This window comes from Episyrphus balteatus, chromosome 2, assembly GCF_945859705.1.
Source record: "Episyrphus balteatus chromosome 2, idEpiBalt1.1, whole genome shotgun sequence".
Lineage (NCBI taxonomy): Eukaryota > Metazoa > Arthropoda > Insecta > Diptera > Syrphidae > Episyrphus > Episyrphus balteatus.
The window spans coordinates 96736911-96764355 of record NC_079135.1 but is presented as its reverse complement, the minus strand read 5'-3'; the positions used below and the strand labels follow the sequence as shown (position 1 = coordinate 96764355).

The 27445-nt window shown below is 26.7% G+C and overlaps 3 protein-coding genes across 5 annotated transcripts in view; 2 read left to right on the top strand and 1 right to left on the bottom strand.

The window, feature by feature from the left end:
- LOC129912229 (uncharacterized) overlaps nucleotides 1-27445 on the bottom strand; it is a 71657-nt gene that overhangs the window by 36312 nt on the left and 7900 nt on the right. The window lies entirely within an intron of this gene.
- Nucleotides 1729-7303, top strand: LOC129912233 (uncharacterized). Of its 2 annotated transcripts, none has more exons than XM_055990385.1 (6): nucleotides 1729-1876; nucleotides 1946-2659; nucleotides 2737-2857; nucleotides 5617-5760; nucleotides 5820-6875; nucleotides 6945-7303. In XM_055990385.1, the coding sequence occupies exons 2-6, from the start codon at nucleotides 2468-2470 to the stop codon at nucleotides 7073-7075; spliced, it is 1644 nt and encodes a 547-aa protein (XP_055846360.1). In that variant the 5' UTR covers nucleotides 1729-1876; nucleotides 1946-2467; the 3' UTR covers nucleotides 7076-7303. The 2 variants fall into 2 exon arrangements, with proteins under 2 accessions (XP_055846360.1, XP_055846358.1); XM_055990383.1 differs by having other exon boundaries at nucleotides 1729-1891.
- LOC129912231 (monocarboxylate transporter 9-like) lies at nucleotides 20045-26306 on the top strand. Of its 2 annotated transcripts, XM_055990381.1 has the most exons (6): nucleotides 20048-20269; nucleotides 24293-24535; nucleotides 24599-24725; nucleotides 24797-24940; nucleotides 25007-26002; nucleotides 26063-26306. In XM_055990381.1, exons 2-6 carry the CDS (start codon nucleotides 24341-24343, stop codon nucleotides 26224-26226), a joined length of 1626 nt encoding a protein of 541 aa, XP_055846356.1. In that variant the 5' UTR covers nucleotides 20048-20269; nucleotides 24293-24340; the 3' UTR covers nucleotides 26227-26306. The 2 variants fall into 2 exon arrangements, with proteins under 2 accessions (XP_055846355.1, XP_055846356.1); XM_055990380.1 differs by having other exon boundaries at nucleotides 20045-20269; nucleotides 24797-26002.

The window sequence follows — 27445 nt, the reverse complement described above, 5'->3', positions numbered from 1 at the left end:
TTGAATTTACATTGAAAAAATTGTTTTGAAGTGTAATTCGGCCTTCCGAATCAAGTGCCGCTATTCAATCAACAATGTCCAATAACTGCATAAATTACAATAAATTGGTTAATGTTCATTACAATAAACCAGTTTTTTTCGGTTTAAATGTATTTTCAAACAGGTTCTATTTTTTTAAAAAGTAGCTAGTATTTTTTAAAAATCCAAAAATATGTTTTTTGAAATATTTTAAATTTTTGTAAAATAATGATTGTTTAAACGTTTCTGTATAAAAGTTTTGGTCGAAATCTGTTCAGTTGTTTACGAGAAATTCATAAATTAAAAAAAAACCGTTCTATGGCAGGTACCGTTAATAACGGTACAAAAAATATTTTTTTTATTTCCAAAGGGAGTTTTTATGTTTTTTACTACACACAAAAATTTTGATCAAAATCGTTAGAGTTAACTTTTCTATTTCCGTTATATGACAGGTACCGTTAGTTTTGGTCCTAAAAAAAAATTTCAATTTGTCCTATAGGACACCACCCAAAACTGTTAATTACCAAGTTTGAAGAAAATCGTTCCATTAGCTTAGGTGGTAGCTCGAGGTACACACAGACAGACAGAATTGCCGGACCCACTTTTTTGGCATTCTCCATCATCGTAATGCCATGTAAAATTGTAATCTCGAGTTCGATTTTTTTCGAATCCTAAACTTGCCCTAGTGCTATAGTACCTATATCTCAAGTAAAAATATGAAGGTTAGGTACCTACTTAACTCAGCTATGTAGGGTAACTTTACAGAAATTTGTTGAGTAAAGGTATGATTTTTAAACCGTAATTTATTATAACAATTTTTACTTGTCCAATTGCTCAAGTATATATGTAGGTACAAAAAAATTAAAGTTTTAATCAAAGCCAACTTTTTTCGAGTAATAAAAACTTGAATTTTGAAAAAAAACAAACATTTTTTGGTGCACCGAGAATTTTTTCATTTTCGGCCCCTAACATTCTAAATATATAACCAAACGTCTAAAAATTTTAAACATTGTCAGGTTCAACTTTTAAGACCTGGAATAACAAAATACAATTTTTGGAAAACTATTTATACTGTCTAAATCATGAATTAATTGGATGATATTTTTTAACCTAAATCTAGTTTTACAAAAATTTAAGTGGTGTTTTTTTAAACTTATTTAAAAAAAATATGAATCATTTTCACTGACAGACAGACTTTCGATACCAACTTTTTTTGCATTCTCTATTATTGTAATATAGTGGAAAACTGTTATCTGAACTTTCTTTTTTACGAATGCATAATTTGATATATAGTACCTATGTACCTATATCGCAAGTAAAAAAAAGACTAATCAGAATATTTTTAATTCATAAGAATATAGAAAAACAAAACAATTTAGATTCGCTTTTAATAAAATTAAAAAAAAAAATATCAAAAACAAAACAATTTTTTTTTTTTATTTGACTCTAAATTCATAAAAATCTTTTGGGTCACATTTGGTCACAAAAAGTAAAAAAAAAAATTGATAAGACAGCTTTAACTTAATCGCTAAGCTACTGGTTCTGTTTACGTAAATTATCTTCCAAACTAAAACAACAATTTAATATTATTTAAATTTCTTACAAATTTATTTAACATTGAGCAAAGTATCAGTCAGTCAGTAGAGATTCTCAAAGCTTAGTGAAGCCTCAAAGATTTTGTTATTCCTCTCTCATATTTATTTAAAAATAAAAAAAAAAACAAAATTTCTGTTATTTTGCTGGCCTATGTTGACAATCTAAACTACTCAAGCAGTTAATGCAATTAAAAGCATATACCTTCAAGCCTCACTCAAAAAAGTATAAACAATTAAATCCCATAACCAGTTTTACAAAAAATGTAAATAACTATTCGGTAAGAAGATAATATTCAATCCAAACACGTTTTTTTTTTTTTTTTTTTTTTCAGCTTCTTGTGAGAGACTTATCGATGGAACTTCTCCATGCCCGAAAACAAGTTATTTAGCATACCTAGAGCTTCAGTCGATTGACTCCTCCATAATCGTATAATGGAGGAATCTCTTAAATTCAAACTTACATTGACGACCAGTTCTAGATTGGTTTTGGCTTTTGACGGTTCGGATTAAATTTTCGATAACTTTTTTGGACTAGAAGACTTGAATCTACATTAAAACGGATAAAAGTGTTGTGTATAAAGTAAATTAAAACTTTAAGGCGATTAATATTAATTAACTGGTGCAATCAATGAAAAACATTCTCAAAAGTCATAAATACTTTGTTCGGGGATTAAAAAAAGTGTTTTGACATTTTTGCTTAAACGAGCTTTGGTTAAATCAATCTGTCATATCTAAATGAATTCCTGGTATTTTAACTAAAGCCTTCGATACAAAGTATTTAATAACAATTAAATTAAAAAACACAGACATTTTATTCTACACAAAAAGTTTAAACAAATGAAAAAGTTTTAAAAATGAAAAATGATCTCAGAACATCACTCTCCCAAGCCGACATAGAAAGCCAACATTCCATAAAAGTGCTTCCAACACAAAAACCAAAATTACCAAAAAATAAAAATCTAAACAAAAATTATTTGGATGTGAACTTTATAGCTCCAGATGGGGGCTGGGGTTGGATTGTTGTCATTGCTGCTGCAATTAGTATTGTTAGTTTTTTAGAGTTTGTTTGGTTTTGAGAGTTTTGTTTTTTTAATTATTGTTGTTTTTTTGTTTTTAATTATAGCTGGTGACACATGGTGGACTTAAGCAATGGGAAATTTTATTCAGATTCGAGGCAATTGGAAATGAAAGTTTTCAATTTCAAACAATTTTAAATATAGAATTGATAGCTTACACATGTACAGGTAAACAAATGATCACGATGTTTTTATGTAAATTTTAAATTTATTATTCGTTAACTTCTTTATTATATTTATTAGTTATACATAAATAGGATGTCTCACAGTTTCACGTTTTCGCTTTTCGTTTTTTTTTTTTTTAGTAATAATGTACATACATTTGATGTTTTAAATTTATAGACCAAGTTTAAACGGTTTTTAGGAATCGGAAAATTTATTTTTTCAAAGGAAAATGTATCCAGAAAAATAATGGCTATTTTAACATGAAAATGATCCGCAAAAATGAGAAAATTACTTAGTATTAACTTTGGTATGATTTTTGTCTACAGTCTTGACATTGTTTTTGTTTTTTAAAAAAATGGCTAAAATGAATGATTTATTAATAGTTTTAAGATTAGTATCATGATCAAATTTTGGTCTAAAGAAACAAAGAAACCAAAACAAACAAGTTGAATCAAAATTTTTTTAGAAACGTTTCTAGTTATTTTTTCTTATAGTAAACATTCAAACGAAGTATGCCATTAAAGAATTTTTCGTTCGAGCTGTTTTTTTTTTTCATCTATTATATATATTAAAGTTTGGTTTTGTGTACGTTCGCTAACCGGCTAAATCAAAGAGGCATAAGAGGAGAAAGTTTAAGGCAAAAAAAAAATTTAAGATTTTATAGGGTAAATAGGGGTAACAAGACATTGAAAAAAGAGGCTATTTTCTAAACGGTAAGTCGTAAAGAGTTGAATTTTTTTTTAAATGATAGACAAATTTATTCAATAGTTAAAAAAGGTATTGAAAAAATTCAAACAAATTTCAAAACCAAGTTGTGAATTTTTTTTCGCAGTCATAGACCTTCGACAAAAGACTAATTACAGGTACGCAAAATTTTGCACAGAAATTTGAGTTACACCATGAGAAAGATATTTAAAAAAAAAATTAGGGGTCTAAAACGGATTTTTTCATAGGCCCTGTATTTTGAAATAAAAATTTTTGAAAAACAACCTAATTTTTAGATACATTTTTGAGTAGTCTTTTATTTTTTTGGAATTTTTAAAAGTCTGCAAAAAATCTCAAATTTATATGTAGGACATATAGGCTTTAGTCATGAGCATGCATGTACAAACAATTGAATTTTTAAAATTATTTTTGACCGAATAACTTGAAAAACAAGTTTTTTTTACCCAAGTTTTTTCCCGTTTTTAACTAGGCCATATTTTACATAGGCCATTTTTGCTAAAAGTTTAAAAATGAATATTTTAAAAGTCATTTTACGAACTTTTCAAGTTTTGACTCCCTTTTTTTATTGGAAATTATGACTCATTATAGAGTCGAAAGTTAGAAATAAACACAAGAAATGGCGGAACGAAGTCCGCCGGGTCAGCTAGTAGTTTTATAAAAAAATATATTATAAAAATTTCAAGAATTTTTCAAAAAAAAAGGAAATATTAATCGACACATACTTAATTATAGTTTTAGTCAAATTCATTTATGTGTTTTCAAAAAATTGATTTTTCTAAAAAAAAAAAAATTTGAACTTGATTTTTTTGGAAAGCGTTACTAAATTTATTAATAAAATGACTTATACATTAAAAAATTTTCATTGAAATCGATCGTGTCGTTTACGAGAAAGTCAGAAATGGGCTTATGGCAACGGTCCAAAAAAATTTTTTTTTATTTTATATAAGATGTATTTTTTTTTTTTCCAAAATCGTTGGGGTAGTTTTTGACAAAAAAAAGAACGGGTAACTTTTTTCCAAAAAATAATTTTCAATTTCTCCTATAGGAAATCTTCAAAAACTGTTAAATTTCGTTTTTGAAAACAAAAATTTTAAAAAGATTAAAAGGTTTAAGTTAGAAAAAGAATTTGAAAAATAAATTAAACGAGTTTTGGCCAAAAATGTATACAACTCAATCTTTTTTTCAAAATAATTAGAGCCGGATTTTATAAATGACTACATTATTTAAAACAGCTAATAATTAAGTTGTTCCATTTTATATTATGTTCTTCTATTAATAAACACCGAAAGACCAAAATTCTACAATAAAAAAAAAACTCCATTTTTCGAAAAATTTAAACATTCTATTGTATTATTATGTATTGTATTTATTTTATTAAAAAAAATTTAATTTTTTTACCTTACCAACGAATTTTGTTTTTGTAAGTTGCTTAAAATAAAATTTTAAATAACATACCAATTTTTTTTTTTGATTTATGTAAATCTTTGAAAACTAAAAAAAAAAAATTGCTTTTCTTTGTAAAACAAGAAATAAAATTGCCAACTTGGTTTGGAAGTTAAAACTATTTTTTTTTTTTTAATGTTTTTGTAAAATTTTAAAAATAAATCTCATTTTTTTATTGTTTTTTTTTTTTTGACAATGTTTCCTTTAGCACACGAATAGGGCACGTTCGGGAAACTTTAGTGACTAGGTATTTAGTCAACGTCATTTTCTGAACGATTTAGACGGACTAGTTAATCAAATTAAGGAGATTTTTTACCTATAACTTTCCAGTCAGCTCTTCAATAAAATTGCCTAAATTGGAAGCATATTTTTTGACTGTTGACTAATTAGAGACCGGAAAATTGACAAAATATTAAGTCCCTAACGTTTCTGACCTGCCCATATTCTAAAATCCATCTGACATTCTTCTATAAGAAAGATTTAAGTTAATTAACTATGCTATTCATAATCATGCTATTTAACATTTTCGTAATTAGATACGTGTCACATAACGCATAAATTTACATTGATGTTCTTTGTTTTTTTTTACTCAGGTCTCTTTATTGGAGAAATTTTTCGTCGATTTACATTTCGTCAAATCAGTTTATTTGGATCCGTTTTGACTTTCCTCGGAATTGCACTGTCAGTTTTTGCCGAATCCTTGACCTTACACTTTTTGCCAATTTCTATTTTGTGTGGTAAGTTGTATAAAATACAATATTATTAAAGAATTCATACTTATTAAATCTTTTTTTAGGAATTGGCCACAGTCTTATTTTTTCAGCCTCACACATAACAGTCCTAACATACTTCGATGAAAAAAGAATATCAGCCATAGCCTGCATGTATGCAATATCTGGTTTTGGACCAATATTCCTGAACACCCTAACCAATTATTTACTAGGAGAACATGGGTTCACTTACACAATTTTGTTTTATGCCGCACTATCTCTTCACAATTTTGCCTCTTCATTTTTATACCATCCTGTAAAAAGGCATTTAAATAAACCAGATGATATCGAGTTGATGGATCAAGTTCGACCATTAAATTTGATTTTTGGCTCCAGACAAATAAGAAAACTAAATGCTTTGGAAATTCCTATGGATTCAAATGATGACTTGACTAGTCAACGTAGTTTTCCATCGAACTTGCCATATCCTTTGAGAGTTCCTAAAAATTCATGTGCATCATTTGCACCTTTACGAGTTGCAAGACCAACAATTCCGAAAATTATTTTACCAGATGAAACGGAATATTTTGAAAGTCCACAGGAATTTGATGAACTTAGTGATTCATCAGAAGATGATCACAAAAAGCTTACAATACTTCAAAGGATATCAAAATTTTTTGACTTGGATCTTCTGAAGGACTTTTCGTTCGTGAATACTATCTTGGGTTTAGCAATAATTAATTTTGTGGAGAATAATTTCACCCTTCTGGCAGGATCCGTTTTAAAAAACCATGATTTCGACAAAAGTGAGGAATCAGTGGCCATATTAGTGTTAACTGTTTGTGACATGGTCATGAGAATGTCAATTCCACTCTTTGCCAAATACCTTAAATGCAGTAATAAAGCTATTTTCTTGTGTGCTCTCATGGGAATGTGCATTGGAAGAGCAATATTGGTTTTTAGTAGAAATTTCACGGTGGTCCTTGTTTGTTTCGGTTGGATGGGTTTATGCAAGGCAATACGAATCATTTTCTGGATATTAATTCTACCCAGTTATGTGCCATTGAAGAAACTTCCAGCTGCAATTGGATTGCAAGAAGTAATTTGTGGTATATTTTCATTAGTTTTTGGACAATTTCTAGGTAAGAATGTTTTGATTATGAGAGTTATTCATATTGATTGATATTTTTTTTTTTCTCTTTTTTTTCAAGTTGTGTTTCGAAACGCATCTATTTCCGGCTTTTTACTACATGGCATCAATATAATTTGTTTGATTGTCGCATTTTCATGGTTGGGAGAGGATTTATTCAAACGGAAAAGGATAAAACTTCAAATTAATTAAATTTTACCATAAGATTAAAAATAGTTAACTGGAATTCCTATACCTACAGAAGAAGAGAAACAAAGAAGGCTAACTAATTTAAGAAAAAAAAAACAAAAAATAATAGCTTTTCGAACATAAAAAATATTTTTTTTTGTTAAGTATTAGTGGATGGCTATGATGGATGGCTTAGAATGATAATTATAAGTTTGCATTTAATAAAAATTAAATAAAGTTTTAAAAATAATATTAGTCAGCTGATTTTTTTTTTTTTTATATCCGTGAGTAACATGTCGAGTCGAGTCAAAAGACTTTTAATGGACCAAAATAACGTGAAACAGTAGAATTTGAATTGGTAAAAATTTTGCTGTTTTGGACAAAAACAATTTTTAAGACAGTTTGAGCTTTGTTAAAAAATTTGATTTTGAAAATAGTTTCATTAAAAACAATTTACCGAAAAAGCTAGATTAATCATAGATAAAATCAAGTACTCGTAGTATAGAATTAGTTTAGCGATAAAATTAATTAATAAATTTACTAAGCTTCAATAAAAAAAAAAAATAAATGAAAACAAAAGTCCCAAGTTACGTCATAGATTTTTTGTAAATGTATTAAAATCGATCACAAAATTTAATATTTTGATTGAACGAAATATTAAAATATTTAGTTTTATTAAACTTTGTAATTTTGTTTTATTATTTGGCAACGATATTACCCAAAATAGTCGATTTTATATTCTTCAGCTAATAATCTTTAACTTTTTTTCAACGAAACCTGCTCATTATAAGGAAAGTTTTAATCTTTTTTTTTTTGCAAGTGGAACTTGGAAAGAAAATTGCCAGTTGTTGATAAAATCCACCAAAATTGTCAGAACGCTTGATTTGTCATTTTTAAAAACATTTATCATTCTGACTTAATTGTGAGTAGTATATCGTCGCTGTAGTTAAAGTTAACCAGCACTGATTTTATTAAATAAGATCAGGTTCGAGAAGAAATTGGACAACATCAAAGCGCTTTATGATATATATGAATTTTTTTTAATATGAAGCAATGACTTTGTAAAACTCTTAGTGTCAAAGTAAATACCTAAGTGAACCTAGTCCAAAGGTCAAAATCCAACTTCTACTCATATTCAACAATAGAGGATTATATGTTTCTTCATGAAAACTACGTTTGGCTGTGGAGGAGGGTGACAATGAGGCTTTGTCAATTCCTGTAGAAAAAACTCATTTTAGAGGGGAATCGAACCTAGATCTCTGGTGTCATAATCATAATCAACGTCGTGCCACGGGTTACCATAAATATGTTCTTGTCCTATATTTAATGAAATAAAAAATATTTCGTTCACTGGGGCGTATACGTGTTTTTTTTTACTAATTTAATTTTTTTTTTAATTTACACTAGCTTACAAAATAAAATTCGCAAATGGATTTCACGAGCTAACTCTTAGACTTCAAGTTAATCAAATATTTAAAATTTGTATACATAAAATGAGTAAATGTACTTAGGCAAATAAAAAAGTTTCTTTTGTTAATATGTATTAAAACAAAAATTTAAAAACCTTTAGATATATTTTTTACTATTATTAACAATTTTGTTAAATAAAATTATACACTTTTTTGAAGTCATTATTATTCAACTTTTAAAACCAAAGTTAAATAAAATAAAAAAAAGTTATAAATCTTCGAAATTTCAAAAGAAGATTTTTTTCAAGCCTTTGAATTTAGAATTTTGAAATATGTAATTCAAATAAAAAACAAAAAATTATTTTAAACTCTTAAAATTAAATATACCATAGCATACTAGTCCTGACGAAGAGCGTAAACACGTTTGAAACGTTGACGAACAATTAAAGAATATTCAACACCTACCTAAAGCCCGCTTAGGATTCAAGAAATTAAGAAAAAGATGACAAAAATAGAAATAATAATAAATATTTAGAACATAAAAATAATATTTTCATTAAATACATCTTTTTTTCCTCTTTTGTTGAATAATTTTTCTTAAAGTTTTAAAAAATTTTATTTTTTTTTTAAATATTTATAGGTAATTAAATTTTTTACAAAATGCTATTCACGTAAAATTTTCAAATTTGGCTTGCTTTTTAAATAAAAAAAAGAAAATAATTGTAATAAAGTGTGCTAGTGCGTCTAGAAAGTTGAACTCTTCAGTTCGATCCCCATGATCGTACATATATTTTTGATGTGCTCTTTTTTATGTGGTCTATTTTTTTCTATGTAAGCACTTATTTTTGAAGTGAAAACTTCTTTAGTACGAAAAAGCGACATGCAAAATCAATTGATCATAACTTTTTTGTTTTAATACATAGATGAATGAAATTTATACAGTAGATAGGTAATCAAAATTTTAGTTAATTTCATATTCAAAATTCTGAGATAACGGTGAAAAGATGTTTTTTGTTTAAACACGTTATATCTTTTGATCTAGAGCACATAACAAATTTATTTAACTTTAATACGCATGCTGATAATAATATATCACACATAACGGTACGGGCTCTACAAGTTATATAATCTTTAATTAAAAAACTTGAGAAATACCTCAAAGAGGAAGAACCGTAATCTCAGTTTGAAATTTCGACATGGTTGGCTTTAAAAAATTCTTACTTTTTTTGTAGGCATGGTAGAAATATGATTGAAGCGTCATATAAAAGGTGAAATAATTATGATATAAAATGTATTATAGGTTGTCTTTTAAAAAATGGATTTAATGGCGTTAGAAGAGAAAAGAGATTGATTGTTTTGCTTTTTTTATGAAAACTAATTGGGTTAAAAAAGTTCTAGCTCTTTTTGTAGATGTTGTTTAGATATTGTCGATATAAATATTTTGAGCTGATACAATAAGCTTTCAGATGGTATACAATTTATTGTAGGTTGTCATTTAAAAAAAGTGATGGAATAATAAAAAGTTATATTTTTTCGATTTTTTTAATAAAACATTTTTAAGGTTTCACTTCAACCACGTGTGAATTGCCCACATGATTTCTGTAAATTCAAATTTTTAATTTTACTAAGAAGTTCTTTTTCAAGTTTTTTTTTTTAAGAAAATTCTGATTCATAAAAGAAAATACCATTTCACCAGCAGCGTTACTAATGCACCATTTCATTTTAAATGCTTTTATTGATTTTAGTATTTTTAACGAGACAAAATTTAATTAAAAGCTAAAACAAACGCGGAATATTTAACAATGTACAAATGTGTACATTGCAGTACATTTTATTATACATTATAATATTTGATTAAGTTTTTTGTTTTCTCAGTATTATATTTATTCAGCTTTGGTTTATCCAATTTTGAAATTAGTTTTTTTTTATAGTGTCTGCAAATGAAATTTTATGGTTGTTAACTGATAACCAATCAATCAGAAAAATTAAACTCAAGTACTTCATATTGAACTTAATTAAATTAAAACGACATTATAACATTCAAAATGACGACTTAACTAATAAGTGTTACCCTAAAATGGGTGATAATTTTAACATTTAAAAATATCTTGTAGTCTGAGTTATCAGTTCAAAGTCCTTAGATAAATCTATAATCCGTAGAAAAAAAAAGTGATTTAGGTTATCTTTTATCCAAATGCGGCCTTGACAGTGAAATACAATTTAAATTATCTTTAAAGATAACCCAATTTCACAGAGGGTTCTTATAAGTGGCTTTTAAAAATGGCTGAAAAACTGGAAAAATTTTCGTTCAATAATTGTGATACTGGCAGGCGTAGAAAATAAAAAAAGAAGAACATAAAAGTATGTATTATCGTCAATCATATTATTACTTCATGTGTCAAAATTATCATTTTTTGGTTTTTTTTTTCTTATCAAGTTCAAGTTTCAGATTTGAGATTTTTTTTTCTGAAGTGGAGCATTAGCGATTATAATTAATTAATCTAACTTAAACCAGCACTTATAATATCAATATGATTATATTAAGCAAAAAAAAAAAAAAAATCCCAACAATATAGGGTAACTCCACAAATCTAATAATTCCATGCAAAAATTTCATACAGTTTGTGGTAATCTTTTTCGATTTAATTTTGAACGATAATGCCGCTAGCAAAAAGTTATTAATCTCAACGCGTGAATCAGCTGAGTTTCTAACCTGTATCTCTATTGAATAAATATAAACTTGGTGACTGGAGGTGCTGTTGTTGATACAAAAAGTAGTTATTGTCGGCATGAGTTTGGTTATAGTTGAACGCGCTCGAAACATTAGAAGCAAAAACTTGTCTTTGTTTTATCGAATTAATATAAATTTTGAATGTTTTGAATAAATTTTGTTAAAATTTTATATTTTGTGACGTCATAAGCATATTATCGTTAATTGACCCGGTGCCGAAGTGTTTGTTTTGAGTTGAATTTGCACAATAAGTCCATCTTTTTTCCTACATACAAAAGCTTTTAAAACAAAGGAATACAAAAACTAATATGTTTCACCACAAGAAATAGGACACTATAATTGTGTAGTTGTACACAACTTTCAAATTTCTGGATTCTAGAAATAAGAACAAGAAGTAAGAACAGCATTTAGTGAATTTTCTTTACACTCTGTGTCAGTGATCAAGGTCATGTAAATAACTTTTTTTTTAAGTGTATAAGTAACATAATATTTGTTGTTGAATGCAATGTTTAAATTAAAGTCAGAACTATTAAAAAAGTTTAATTAAGCATTCATTGTATTAGTATGGTCATAGTAGTCACACAAATTTTGATGATTTTACATAATTATGTAAACAGCTGGATTAAATATATTGACTAGGGTCACCGGAAAATTTATCGAAAACAATTCGTCGAATTACAATTCATCGAACACAATTGATCGAAAAAACAATTCACCGAACAACAATTCTTCGAATGACAATTCGTCGAATAACAATTCATCGAATAACAATTCATCGAATGGCAATTCATCGAACACAATTGATCGAAAAAACAATTCACCGAACACAATTCCTTGAATGACAGTTCGTCGAATAACAATTCATCGAATAACAATTTATCGAATGACAATTCATCGAATGACGAATTCATCGAATAAATTATTAAAAATCATAAGTTGCCACCACAATGACGTGCCATACCTTTTTGTAAAGCTAGTAACTTTCCCTTTTAGTTTGCATTTAAATAAAAATGTTTTAGGGAATTTAAAAAAATTTCAAAATTTTAAAATTTTTCTAAGTCCCAAATGTGAAAATTTTTCTAAGTCCTGAAATATAAAAAATTTTTCTAAGTCCCGAAAAAAAATTTCTTAGTCCAAAAATATGAAAAAAATTTCTATTTCATATTTCAAGACTTAATAAAATTTTTCACATATTAGGACTTAGAATAATTTTTTATATTTTTGGACTTAGAAATATTTTCAAAATTTTTAGTTTGAAAAAAAAATTCTTAAAACATTTTTATTTAAATTCAAAATAAAAGTAAAAGTTGCTCGCTTTGCAAAAATATATGGCCATTGAATGAAAATTCTTCGAATAACAGTTCCTCGAATGACAATTCCTCGAATGACAATTCGTCGAAAGCAATTCATCGAATGGAAAATTCATCGAATAAATTATTAAAAATCATAAGTTGCCACCACAATGACGTGCCATACCTTTTTGTAAAGCTAGTAACTTTCTCTTTTAATATGCATTTAAATAAAAATGTTTTAGGGAATTTAAAAAAAATTTCAAAATTTTTCTAAGTCCTAAATGTGAAAAATTTTTCTAAGTCCCGAAAAAAATTTCTTAGTCCAAAAATATGAAAAAAATTTCTATTTCATATTTCACGACTTAATAAAATTTTTCACATATTAGGACTTAGAATAATTTTTTATATTTTTGGACTTAGAAATATTTTCAAAATTTTTAGTTTGAAAAAAAAATTCTTAAAACATTTTTATTTAAATTCAAAATAAAAGTAAAAGTTGCTCGCTTTGCAAAAATATATGGCCATTGAATGAAAATTCTTCGAATAACAGTTCCTCGAATGACAATTCCTCGAATGACAATTCGTCGAAAGCAATTCATCGAATGGAAAATTCATCGAATAAATTATTAAAAATCATAAGTTGCCACCACAATGACGTGCCATACCTTTTTGTAAAGCTAGTAACTTTCTCTTTTAATATGCATTTAAATAAAAATGTTTTAGGGAATTTAAAAAAAATTTCAAAATTTTTCTAAGTCCTAAATGTGAAAAATTTTTCTAAGTCCCGAAAAAAATTTCTTAGTCCAAAAATATGAAAAAAATTTCTATTTCATATTTCACGACTTAATAAAATTTTTCACATATTAGGACTTAGAATAATTTTTTATATTTTTGGACTTAGAAATATTTTCAAAATTTTTAGTTTGAAAAAAAAATTCTTAAAACATTTTTATTTAAATTCAAAATAAAAGTAAAAGTTGCTCGCTTTGCAAAAATATATGGCCATTGAATGAAAATTCTTCGAATAACAGTTCCTCGAATGACAATTCCTCGAATGACAATTCGTCGAAAGCAATTCATCGAATGGAAAATTCATCGAATAAATTATTAAAAATCATAAGTTGCCACCACAATGACGTGCCATACCTTTTTGTAAAGCTAGTAACTTTCTCTTTTAATATGCATTTAAATAAAAATGTTTTAGGGAATTTAAAAAAAATTTCAAAATTTTTCTAAGTCCTAAATGTGAAAAATTTTTCTAAGTCCCGAAAAAAATTTCTTAGTCCAAAAATATGAAAAAAATTTCTATTTCATATTTCACGACTTAATAAAATTTTTCACATATTAGGACTTAGAATAATTTTTTATATTTTTGGACTGAAATAAAATTTTAAAATTTTGAAATTTTTTTAAATTCCCTAAAACATTTTTATTTAAATGCAAACTAAAAGGGAAAGTTACTAGCTTTACAAAAAGGTATGGCACGTCATTGTGGTGGCAACTTATGATTTTTAATAATTTATTCGATGAATTTTCCATTCGATGAATTGTGATTCGATAAATTGTTTTCGACGAATTGCAATTCGAGGAATTGTCATTCGAAGAATTTTCATTCGAAGAATTTGCGGAAAATGCATCCAAACTCATCGTAAAATAAAAGAAAATGAACACTAAATCAACCACGTAAAACAAATAATTAAGTGTTTTGTTAGAAAAAAGTTGTTTTGTTTTTTTTTTTTATTAATTTCTCGAAAACGACAAGACATTTTTGCATCGGGTTTTCTTTGCTTCCTTAGAAACGAATGTTAAAATTTATCTTTGAAAACAAAATTAGCTTTTACTTACATAAAATTTTGAAAAAAATTAGTTCGAAATTTTTGTTTCAGTTTTTTTTTTTCAAAATTTTGTGTTTGAAAAAAAAAATTGGAAAAAAGGTTTAATAAAACGGTTTCATTTCAATGCAAAATTAGAGTAAAAGTTACTAGCTTTACAAAAAGATATAGCACGTCATTGTGGTGGCAACCTATGATTTTTAATAATTTATTCGATGAATTCGTCATTCGATGAATTGTCATTCGATAAATTGTTATTCGATGAATTGTTATTCGACGAACTGTCATTCGAGGAATTGTGTTCGGTGAATTGTTTTTTCGATCAATTGTGTTCGATGAATTGCCATTCGATGAATTGTTATTCGATGAATTGTTATTCGACGAATTGTCATTCGAAGAATTGTTGTTCGGTGAATTGTTTTTTCGATCAATTGTGTTCGATGAATTGTAATTCGACGAATTGTTTTCGACGAATTTTCCGCAAATCACTAGGGTCACCGGAAAATTTATCGAAAACAATTCGTCGAATTACAATTCATCGAACACAATTGATCGAAAAAACAATTCACCGAACAACAATTCTTCGAATGACAATTCGTCGAATAACAATTCATCGAATAACAATTCATCGAATGGCAATTCATCGAACACAATTGATCGAAAAAACAATTCACCGAACACAATTCCTTGAATGACAGTTCGTCGAATAACAATTCATCGAATAACAATTTATCGAATGACAATTCATCGAATGACGAATTCATCGAATAAATTATTAAAAATCATAAGTTGCCACCACAATGACGTGCCATACCTTTTTGTAAAGCTAGTAACTTTCCCTTTTAGTTTGCATTTAAATAAAAATGTTTTAGGGAATTTAAAAAAATTTCAAAATTTTAAAATTTTTCTAAGTCCCAAATGTGAAAATTTTTCTAAGTCCTGAAATATAAAAAATTTTTCTAAGTCCCGAAAAAAAATTTCTTAGTCCAAAAATATGAAAAAAATTTCTATTTCATATTTCAAGACTTAATAAAATTTTTCACATATTAGGACTTAGAATAATTTTTTATATTTTTGGACTTAGAAATATTTTCAAAATTTTTAGTTTGAAAAAAAAATTCTTAAAACATTTTTATTTAAATTCAAAATAAAAGTAAAAGTTGCTCGCTTTGCAAAAATATATGGCCATTGAATGAAAATTCTTCGAATAACAGTTCCTCGAATGACAATTCCTCGAATGACAATTCGTCGAAAGCAATTCATCGAATGGAAAATTCATCGAATAAATTATTAAAAATCATAAGTTGCCACCACAATGACGTGCCATACCTTTTTGTAAAGCTAGTAACTTTCTCTTTTAATATGCATTTAAATAAAAATGTTTTAGGGAATTTAAAAAAAATTTCAAAATTTTTCTAAGTCCTAAATGTGAAAAATTTTTCTAAGTCCCGAAAAAAATTTCTTAGTCCAAAAATATGAAAAAAATTTCTATTTCATATTTCACGACTTAATAAAATTTTTCACATATTAGGACTTAGAATAATTTTTTATATTTTTGGACTTAGAAATATTTTCAAAATTTTTAGTTTGAAAAAAAAATTCTTAAAACATTTTTATTTAAATTCAAAATAAAAGTAAAAGTTGCTCGCTTTGCAAAAATATATGGCCATTGAATGAAAATTCTTCGAATAACAGTTCCTCGAATGACAATTCCTCGAATGACAATTCGTCGAAAGCAATTCATCGAATGGAAAATTCATCGAATAAATTATTAAAAATCATAAGTTGCCACCACAATGACGTGCCATACCTTTTTGTAAAGCTAGTAACTTTCTCTTTTAATATGCATTTAAATAAAAATGTTTTAGGGAATTTAAAAAAAATTTCAAAATTTTTCTAAGTCCTAAATGTGAAAAATTTTTCTAAGTCCCGAAAAAAATTTCTTAGTCCAAAAATATGAAAAAAATTTCTATTTCATATTTCACGACTTAATAAAATTTTTCACATATTAGGACTTAGAATAATTTTTTATATTTTTGGACTTAGAAATATTTTCAAAATTTTTAGTTTGAAAAAAAAATTCTTAAAACATTTTTATTTAAATTCAAAATAAAAGTAAAAGTTGCTCGCTTTGCAAAAATATATGGCCATTGAATGAAAATTCTTCGAATAACAGTTCCTCGAATGACAATTCCTCGAATGACAATTCGTCGAAAGCAATTCATCGAATGGAAAATTCATCGAATAAATTATTAAAAATCATAAGTTGCCACCACAATGACGTGCCATACCTTTTTGTAAAGCTAGTAACTTTCTCTTTTAATATGCATTTAAATAAAAATGTTTTAGGGAATTTAAAAAAAATTTCAAAATTTTTCTAAGTCCTAAATGTGAAAAATTTTTCTAAGTCCCGAAAAAAATTTCTTAGTCCAAAAATATGAAAAAAATTTCTATTTCATATTTCACGACTTAATAAAATTTTTCACATATTAGGACTTAGAATAATTTTTTATATTTTTGGACTGAAATAAAATTTTAAAATTTTGAAATTTTTTTAAATTCCCTAAAACATTTTTATTTAAATGCAAACTAAAAGGGAAAGTTACTAGCTTTACAAAAAGGTATGGCACGTCATTGTGGTGGCAACTTATGATTTTTAATAATTTATTCGATGAATTTTCCATTCGATGAATTGTGATTCGATAAATTGTTTTCGACGAATTGCAATTCGAGGAATTGTCATTCGAAGAATTTTCATTCGAAGAATTTGCGGAAAATGCATCCAAACTCATCGTAAAATAAAAGAAAATGAACACTAAATCAACCACGTAAAACAAATAATTAAGTGTTTTGTTAGAAAAAAGTTGTTTTGTTTTTTTTTTTTATTAATTTCTCGAAAACGACAAGACATTTTTGCATCGGGTTTTCTTTGCTTCCTTAGAAACGAATGTTAAAATTTATCTTTGAAAACAAAATTAGCTTTTACTTACATAAAATTTTGAAAAAAATTAGTTCGAAATTTTTGTTTCAGTTTTTTTTTTTCAAAATTTTGTGTTTGAAAAAAAAAATTGGAAAAAAGGTTTAATAAAACGGTTTCATTTCAATGCAAAATTAGAGTAAAAGTTACTAGCTTTACAAAAAGATATAGCACGTCATTGTGGTGGCAACCTATGATTTTTAATAATTTATTCGATGAATTCGTCATTCGATGAATTGTCATTCGATAAATTGTTATTCGATGAATTGTTATTCGACGAACTGTCATTCGAGGAATTGTGTTCGGTGAATTGTTTTTTCGATCAATTGTGTTCGATGAATTGCCATTCGATGAATTGTTATTCGATGAATTGTTATTCGACGAATTGTCATTCGAAGAATTGTTGTTCGGTGAATTGTTTTTTCGATCAATTGTGTTCGATGAATTGTAATTCGACGAATTGTTTTCGACGAATTTTCCGCAAATCATTGACTAGATATAAAAAAAAAAACACTTATGGGGGAATTTTGATTGAATTGATGCGATTCTTTTAAAAATTGTTTTATTATTTTGCACAATAACGATAATTTTTGTGCCAAAATTGATAACCATAACAGAAACAAGCATTTCAAACCATTTTATTTCAATCTATTGTTTTGAAAATACTAAATGTTCTTGTCAAAATTTGGAGAAAAAAGAGCTTGTCAATTTTGTTTTATTCTATTTAAACAATACAGTGATTCCACACAAGTTGACCACTAATAGGCAAAAATTAAATTGAACGTATAAGAAATCGAATGATGGTATTTAAATACTCATATTTTGTACTTAAATAATTTCATACATTAACTTAATGTTTTTTATATTTCTCAATCTAAATATTTAAAAAAAATGACTAGTTTTTGAGTAGAAGATTGAAAAAATGAACACTATAAAACTTAATTACTCAAACAAATCTCGAGGCAATTATTTTGATGAATACCTACTCATAGATTCTCAACCTGATAATTTTATTTACCTATTGTGTGAATGGTGCTTGAATATTTGAAATTTGATTTTTTCTTTACAAAAATCTGTCACACCCGTTAGATTTTTGACTTGGTATAAAAACACATTTTATTTGTAGATTTCCTTCATGCTTACTGGAAACGTAATAGAATCCTCTTTCATATTGAATACGATATCCACGACTTTCCATGCAAAAAATCTACAATATCGCTTCTAAAAGTCACTGAAACAGACTAAATCAATTTTTCTAACGTCACACCCGTTACATCTAATCTTAAAATTTTTTGAAGTTGAAAGACGGTTAACGAAGTGTAAATATTTAATATTTAAAAAATATATTTACTATAGGCACACCTCTTTTTTGTGACGTGATAGGCACACGGGTGCGAATTTGGTTCATACTTTTTCATGTCGCTACAACTTTTTCGGTCTCAATATTTTATAGAGAATCTAATATGAAATTGATGTAGAATCTTCCGAGGAATTCGAATATTGTTTTCACAATTCTGGAAAAAAAAATATTTTCACCCTATTAAAGAGACTTTTTTGTGACCACTTTTTTTGAAAAATCATAATTTTTTATTTTTGTCTTGCCAAATTCGCACCAGTCAGTGTGCCGACATAGTATTAAATACATTATCTGTTGAAGCTATTAAATAGCATATTTATAAATGAAAACTTAAGTAACAGTGCCACACCTGATACAACGGAAAAACTCAAAATTTGTTTTCAAGTGCAAACAAATATTATTAAAAAAAAACGACTCGATATTATATTTTTAAAAACATTTTGGTACACATGAAGTTTATGGTCAAAAACATTTCTTATAAAATTGATGGTAAAATTTAATTAACATTATTATAAAGTTGTTAAAATTATTAGTTTTTGTTTTATTCTATTTTTAGGCTTTTTGCTATCAAATGTTGTAGTTTGGTACAAATAAAAGACTTTATATATTTTTTTTTTATAAATAATACCTTAATAATAAAAACTGATTTTGAATAGCATTTAAATCCAGTTTTTTTTAATTATAAACGCCAAATATTCACAAACGAATTGTTTCAAATTGCGGCTTAAGTTAATCTTAAATTTGTTGGAATTAAAGTGCCTACCTAATACATACCAAATATATATTGCAACATTACCATAAATTTTAACTCCTTTTTTTTTTTAGAGGAAAGTGTTTCTATAGTCAAATATGTATACTAGAATTGAAATTTTTTATACAATAATTGCTAAAAATTCGTAAAAAATAGAAAACCTTTAAAATTATATATAAGTGATTTTGATCCATTCGCCTAGGTTTAAAAAAATTAGTTTACCTTAAAAACGTATTTCAACTCAGAAATATTTTTAAAGTTTTTTTTTTTTTAAACATTTTTTGAAAAAAAGAAGAAAATTATACAAAAATGGAATGTTCATAACCAAGTGATTCGCAGTGTAGATCAAAACCATTGAGTACAACTATTATAACAAGATACAATTATTGTAAAAAAAAACAAGTTGCAATTTTATTACACGTGTTGTAAATTTAACTGTCTGTCTTTGAGTTAAGACCAATTTTTTATTAATTGAGTGTAATGTAACTCAAATTGAGTCTAAAAAGCATGTGAATGAATTTAATAGTTTCTGTTTTGTAGTTTGTTAATTATTTTTTAGTTTGTTGTGAACTCAATTTATAAAATAAAACCACAATCATTTGTTGTTTTTGCAATTAAAAAAAAAAAGATACAAAAAATAAAAGAAAAAAAAAAAAATCACCAAAGTCACGTGAAGTGATTGATCGGAAATTAAAAATTCAACGTTATGCAAATAGTAATTGTGTTGAGTAAGACAAGCCCAAGTCAGATGGTTAGATTCACAGTGGTAGGTTGAGTTGTGCGGTGGAAGGTTGATTTTGTGAGGCTTTAACGTGAAAGTTAAAAAAAAAAGACTTCAAAGATGTACATATTATAAATAAAATCTAATGGTAAATAACATTGATTTTTAATTATTTTATAACCATTTAAACAAAAAAACAAAATAACAGTGAAATTTGTTGTTTAATAAATAATGTGTCAAATGGACATTTAAAATTTTAAATAAATAACAGTACTTTTGTTTAATATTTTTTAATGGTGTTTTTGTATAATAACAAATGAAGTTTATCTAATTTTTGAACTAAATGACAAATGAATAATAAGTCAAACTCATGAATTTTTATTTAAACATATTTATATTTAATGCATTTTAAAATTAACAACATTAATTCCCGCTCGTGAGAGCTTTCACTGGACATCAGAGTCATGTGACGCGACCTATTAAAAATGTGAATAGTTTAATATTCATAAAAAGCCGGTAGTTATATTGATTATGCCGGAGAAACTTGTTAACATTTACGTTCATAATAATGTGAGACAAAAATTTTTGAATTGCATTTAATGGCTGCACGTAAAAAATAAATTGTCTAGATTCCTGAACATTGGCTTTGTTTGAAGTGTTTTGTTTACACTCAAAAGTAAATACAGAATATTGTTAGCCATTTTGTGACATATGTTATCATAGAAATACTCTGGGTACATTTCCAAGGGGAGGGTCTTCAAAAACGGTAAAAGAACTTAAAATTGAAGCTGCCCTAAATGGGAAACTCTTTAAACCATCGCGTGTTTTCCATCCCTTTTTTGTGATGTTTCCCAACCTTTCCAAAATCCTCATTTTCCCCTGAAATCATATGATCACAAAACACGAACATGACAGTACTGAAAAGTTACATAAAAAACGTATTTGTATTTGACTGTCTACTGCCTTGAAATCAATTGTAGAAAATTCCTTTTTTGAACAGTTTCAGAAACAAGAATTTTGTCATTAAACATCAAAAACTTTTTTTACTTTTCTGTATATTTGGGAAAAGGCTCATTATTCAGAACTATTGAGTGAATTGTATTTCAAACCAGTTGACACGGGTATCAATTTCGTTATTGAAATAGAACAAGAATATGTCCCACTAAATTCACAAGTGGTTTGATACTTATTATTTGACAGCATCGTATTTTAATATGGTTCCATTTGTACGTTACGTTTTTTGTACGTTATACTTACAAACTGTAGGTACGATAACTAAATAGAAAATTTGAACTCAAGATATTGACATATAAAACAAAAAAAGTGTTTTCTATTAAATTATCTAAGTAGAAAAAAAAATGTTGCACATACACCACAGTGAACCGTTTCGTTTTTAGTTTAAAAATAATTAATCGTTTATTTTTTAAAAGGAAATGCAGTTTTAATTTTTTTACCGGTTATCAAGGGAGCCACAGCCACATATTTGTCTACCTTTCTTTACCATTCATATGACATATTTCATAGTTTTGTTTATTTAATAAAATTATAGATTTATATTTAAGTTAAAATGGAGGATTAAGGGAAAAGTTTTTTTAGTTGTTGTTTTTTCTCCTTTTTTAAATATTGATTTTAATTGTCATTGTATACTAAAGATATAAATGCAATCTTTAATTTCGAACATTTATCTACATATTTATATATTTAAACTTTTCCCAAGATGAAGTTTTTTTTTCTGAAAAACGGTTGCAAGTATTTTGATTTAAAAAAGTAGGTATTTCTACTTTCGAAAATGAAATACTGCTTGTAGGTTATGTATTTATAGTTCAAAGTCAAGTTTTCAGATCTTTCATTTAAAAAGAGTTAAAAAAAAAACACCATTTTCACGTAGTTCTAAAAAAGTAAGCTTGCAAACAACAATTTAACAATATATTTTTGAAGTGAAAACTTCTTTAGTATCGTAGTGATTTGAAACAAGATGAAACGAAAAAGCGACACGAAAAATCAGTTGATTATAACTTTTTTATTTTAATACATAGATGAATGAAATTTATACAGTAGATAGGTAATTAAATAAAATTATGATTGTGCAAAATTTCAATTAATTTCATATTCAAAACTCTGAGATAACGGTGAAAAGATGTTCTTTTTCTAAACACATTATATCTTTTGACCTAGAGCACATAACAAATTTATTTAACTTTAGTACGCATGCTGATAATATTACCTTTCATTTAATATATCACACATAACGGTACGTGCTCTACAAGTTATATAATCTTTTTATTGAAAAACTTGAAAAATACCTCAAAACGCCTGTGAATATTTGTCGCCGATGACCAGCCAGCAGTAGAGGAAGTATCGTCATCTCAGTTTGAAATTTAGACATGGTTGGCTTTAAAAAATTCTTACTTTTTTTTTAGGCATGGTAGAAATATGATTGAAGCGTCATATAAAAGGTGAAATAATAAGCTTTCAGATGATATACAATTTATTATAGGTTGTCATATAAAAAATAAGGATTTAAAGGTGATGGAATAAAAAAAGGTAGATTTTTTCGATTTTTGTTTGTAAGATAAGAATTAACCGTTTTATACTCTTACTTTGTATCTACTAGTATAGAACTGCAGTGTTGTAACTAATTCAAATGAAAATTTAAGTTTATTTGAGTAAAAACAATTATTGTTTACAAATTTAAAAGTTATATTGCCAACAAAAATGTTTAAAAGAATTGGAGAAAGATTATGTATATGTTTTAAAAAGCTTTTTTTAATTTAAGTAAATTAATCGAAAAAAAATCAAAGAATTTGTAGCCCACAATAATGGAAAATCTTAAAACAATTTGCTATTAGTTCGTTAAAAATTCGATTTTTCAACGGGAGTTGGTCGAGTTAAGATTTTTTTAAATAAGAAATTTGAACTTTTATCTATTCCATATTGAAAATAAGTCTTTTTTTTTCCCACGTCAATGAAAAAAAAAATGTTTTACGGTATTCATTAAGATTGCATGAAATACATCACTCTGAAAAATGTTTCATCTTAAGAGTTTAATATATGGTTTTAAGCTTAAAATTGGTTTTCAAACACTCGAACGTAACCATTTTTAACTCCTTCTAAGATGCGACTGTTAGAAATACCTCAAAAAATTTTAATTTAAATGATTTTTTTTGTTAATTTATTTAAGTTTTTAACATTTCTGGAAGTTTTTGTAAGACATCATTCAGCATCATTACTATAAGAACATGAATGATTTATATGATTTTTATTTATTTTTTTTTTTATATGAGCTTCTCCTTTTATTTTAATTACATAAGCTTCAACAGAAGAATTATTTACTTAATCTTACTTTTGTATAACTTCAGCTGTGGTTATTTTTAATATCTACGTGTTTGCCTTACGCCTTAAGCTCTATGAATTTCTGAATCATTCAACACACTTCATATCACTCTGAATCACAAAATTGTATTGAATATGTTTATTTACTGTATGGAATGATATAATACAGTGCTAAGAGTTCAAAAGGATATTCCAAAATATATCCTTAGGATAATCTCTTCAATATTGACCAACCACCCTTATCTTAGAGTCAATCAATGTTAACTTTCCGTTTGAATGAAATTGTGTCTTTAATTTTCATATTTTTCATCAATAAATGCTTTCATCCTCTTTTTGTTTCTTAAATTGATATGTCTAGGATCTAAGCTTGCTTATTAAAATTCCTTTAGTATATTTTTTCTTATTATTTTTTTTTTTTTTGTTGCATCATTATTATGAGTTCTTAAAATAAAACCTATTGTTCGTATTCAAAATAAGATCAAAAGTCGGTAGGTATATGATTTGTAAAGTGTCTGGCGATTTCAAATAATATCATAATTGCTCGACCATTCAGAAAGTTATAAATTCAAATTTTCAAAAACACCATAATAATTTCATGAATAAAGATTAAGTTCTAAAATATTATTTTAATACCATCCACGCTTATTATTATTTTTTTTTTTTTTTTTAATTAACATAAAGTTGAACAAAATTCTATTTCACAAAGAATTCAAACAGAAAACCTTTTAGGTACGAGTATTTGGTATTTTGTTTTTGAGAAGGGAGGTTTTTCTTTTATTTGGCGGGAGATAAATTTTTCTTATTAAATTTCTTTTAATATTTTCTTTCTTTCTTTCAGATAAAAGCTCATTAATGTCATCGTTTTTTCTAAATTAAATTTCACAAAATGCCTAAAGTTACCGAAAATGATGTTGAGGTAACGCTTGAAACTGGCAAACACAAAGGACGAATTGTTCAAATTGTTCGACACAAAAAACCAGCGAAAACGAAACGTTTAGCAAACAATAAATTAGATAAAAACTTTAGACCACCAGATGGAGGATGGGGTTGGATGGTAGCAATAGCTGCTGGAGTTAGTTTAGTAAGTTTTGAAACTTTGTTTTGGGATTTCTATAGCAACTATTAGCTTTATTTCTTTTTTCAGTTGAGTACTTTTCCAATTCTTCAGCAATTTGGTATTTTATTCAGGACAAGATTTACCAATTTTGGATTTAGTAGTTCACAAATAGTGACATTAATCAATGCACAACAAGCTGCATCAGCTCTTATAGGTAAGACATATAAATCTCAAGAAATCAACAAGTATTGGTGGAGTTTCCGAAATTCTTCTTCATTTTTTCAGGAATTTTCAGCAATCCACTGTATCGAACATTTTCCTACCGCCAAATTAGCTTCTTGGGAGCTTTTTTAATTACCCTTGGTCTAGTAGCCACGTTTTTCTCAAAATCGTACATTTCCTACTTCTTGTCAATAACCTTGTTGTATGGTAAGTCCATTGAAAATTTTAACATTTTTCGAAATTTCAGCCTCTTTATTTTGTTTTGTCTTAAAGGTTTTGGAAAAGGATTCATATTTTCTGCATCCAGCCAAGCAATCAACTCCTATTTCGATACAAAACGCCGATCAGCAATGACTTTGATGAGTACAATAGCCGGTTTGGGTCCAATGTTTCTACCATTTGTTGCAACTTTTCTAATGGTTCAATATGGCGTTACTGGAGCTGTATTATTTTATATTGGATTGTCCCTTCACAATTTTATCTGTTCATTCATCTTTCAACCTGTTCAAAAGCATGCTAAAAAACTTAAAGGCGAAAGACTTGCAGAGAATCTTCGAATTTTACAAATTGATAAACCTCCAATAGTTCCGAATAATGGACAGAATGGTTTAGAAACTTGCGTTACTCAAGACAGTGACAAAACTTATACGTTGATAACTTCAAATAATGGTTCTTTTCGAGGGCCAAAAAGCTTGGAGACTTCACCAGCAGAAGAAATAAAATTTTTACTAAAGCCTCGAGAAGAATTTATCAGAGACGAACAGCAAAATCAGTCATCTTTATTTACCAAGATCGTAGATTACTTGCATTTAGATCTGCTCAAAGATTTTACATATTTCAACTTGGCTCTAGGATTAACTGTAATTGAATTTACAGAAAATAATTTTGCATCAGTCTTGCCATTTATTTTGTCCGAGTTTCGTTTTAGTAACTATGAAATTGCCACTTGCATGTCAATGCTAGGATCTTGTGATCAAATTATGAAGTTTTTCATTCCACATACCGTCGGCAAATTGAAATGTGACAAAAGAGTGATAATGATTGTAAGTTGCATGTTAATTTGTGCAGCAAGAGTTGTTGTCGGACAGACTAGAAAAGTACCAATTGCTTTGGTATGCTTTGCTGTAATGGGAACTAATAAAGCTATAAGAGTTGCATATGGAAATATGATTTTGTCAGGTTATGTTGCACCAAAGAAATTATCAGATGCTATTGCATTGGAAAGGACTATTATGGGTGTGTTTTCATTGTGTTCGGCACCCATAATTGGTAAGATTTTTACTAAAACAAAGTAATATTGGTACAAATTTTAATTTGGTATATTTATAGGTATGATTCCTGATGCTACAAGTTATGGATTTTTTGTCTTGAGCATGAATGGAATGTGTGTTATTGTTGGCATTTTGTGGTTTGGTGAAGATCTCGTAAGATGGTGTATTCGAAAGTTGAAAAAATCACCAGCAGAAACAGAAATTAAAACTGTTGAAATATGAATTTATTAGTTTTTAAGTATTTAACTATGTATAATTTATATATAATAAATTCTTGACAGAATTTGTATTTTTATTCAGGATATAAAAATAATGAGTTTTACTTTATTATTATATATATATTATATTTAACATTTGAATATTATATAGCTTTTAAGTATTTGTGTTTGTTTACTTTTCTTTGAAATAATAAGTTTAAAACCGAAAGAGTTCTATACTATCGCACAGTGGTCTCTTTCATGCTTTTTGACGCCTAAAATTGTTTGCATGGCAAATACTAGATGAAAATTAATGAAATTTAGAATAAGCTGCAAACTTTTTTTTTTATTAATGTCGGCTTCAAAATGTTTCATTTGTCCATATTATTTTTTTTTCCATTTTTAAAACAGTTAAAAATCCAGCTTAATTGATTATAAAAGTTGTAAAAGTTTTTATTTAGGGTAAAAATTTTAATTTTTTTTTTTTTTTTTGAAAAAGTACAATCTGGCGCGAAATGGAATCTATAAAACATAATAACTATGATATTTTCTTGAAGTTTTTTTATTAGTAAAAATTTTAAAAACTTTACTTATCAACAAGGTACTTATTTCTTAGGTAGTGAAAAAAATCTCTTTAATTGGTTTCGACCTCCAAACGAAAAATTATTTTTGTCTTTTTCGTTAGATTTGTTTTAAACAAATATATTATGTACAAAATTTTAAAAAATACAGGAACAAAGTTAAAAAAAAACCATTTATCGGTTTTCCAAAAAATTATTTTTCAAAAAGAAAATTAGATTTTTTTTAGGTATATCTAAAAACTATTTTTTTTTGAAAATTTTTCAATCTAAACATTAATATTACATACTAGACTGGGCCAAAAAAATAAAATATTTTTTTTTTTGAAAGTTACTTAGAAAATCTTGTTCAGGATGATGAAAAAAAAATTTGTTGAAAATTTGAGCCGTTAAAAATAATTTTAAGAGGTCTATCATCGGTGTTTTTTATTTTTATACATGATATGATGTGTTACAACAGAACTGCTAGACGATCAAAGTAAAAAAAATTTCTGTTCATTTTTTCTTATATAAAATTAAATTTCCTACAAAAAATATCTGATTGACAATTTTCGTCAGACGAGCCGTATTCGAGTAATTAAGCTTTTTAAATCGAAGTGTTTTTTCAACTTGACTGTTTCACTTTGGAATTTTGTGATGAGCAAATAAGTGAATAGAAAAATAAAA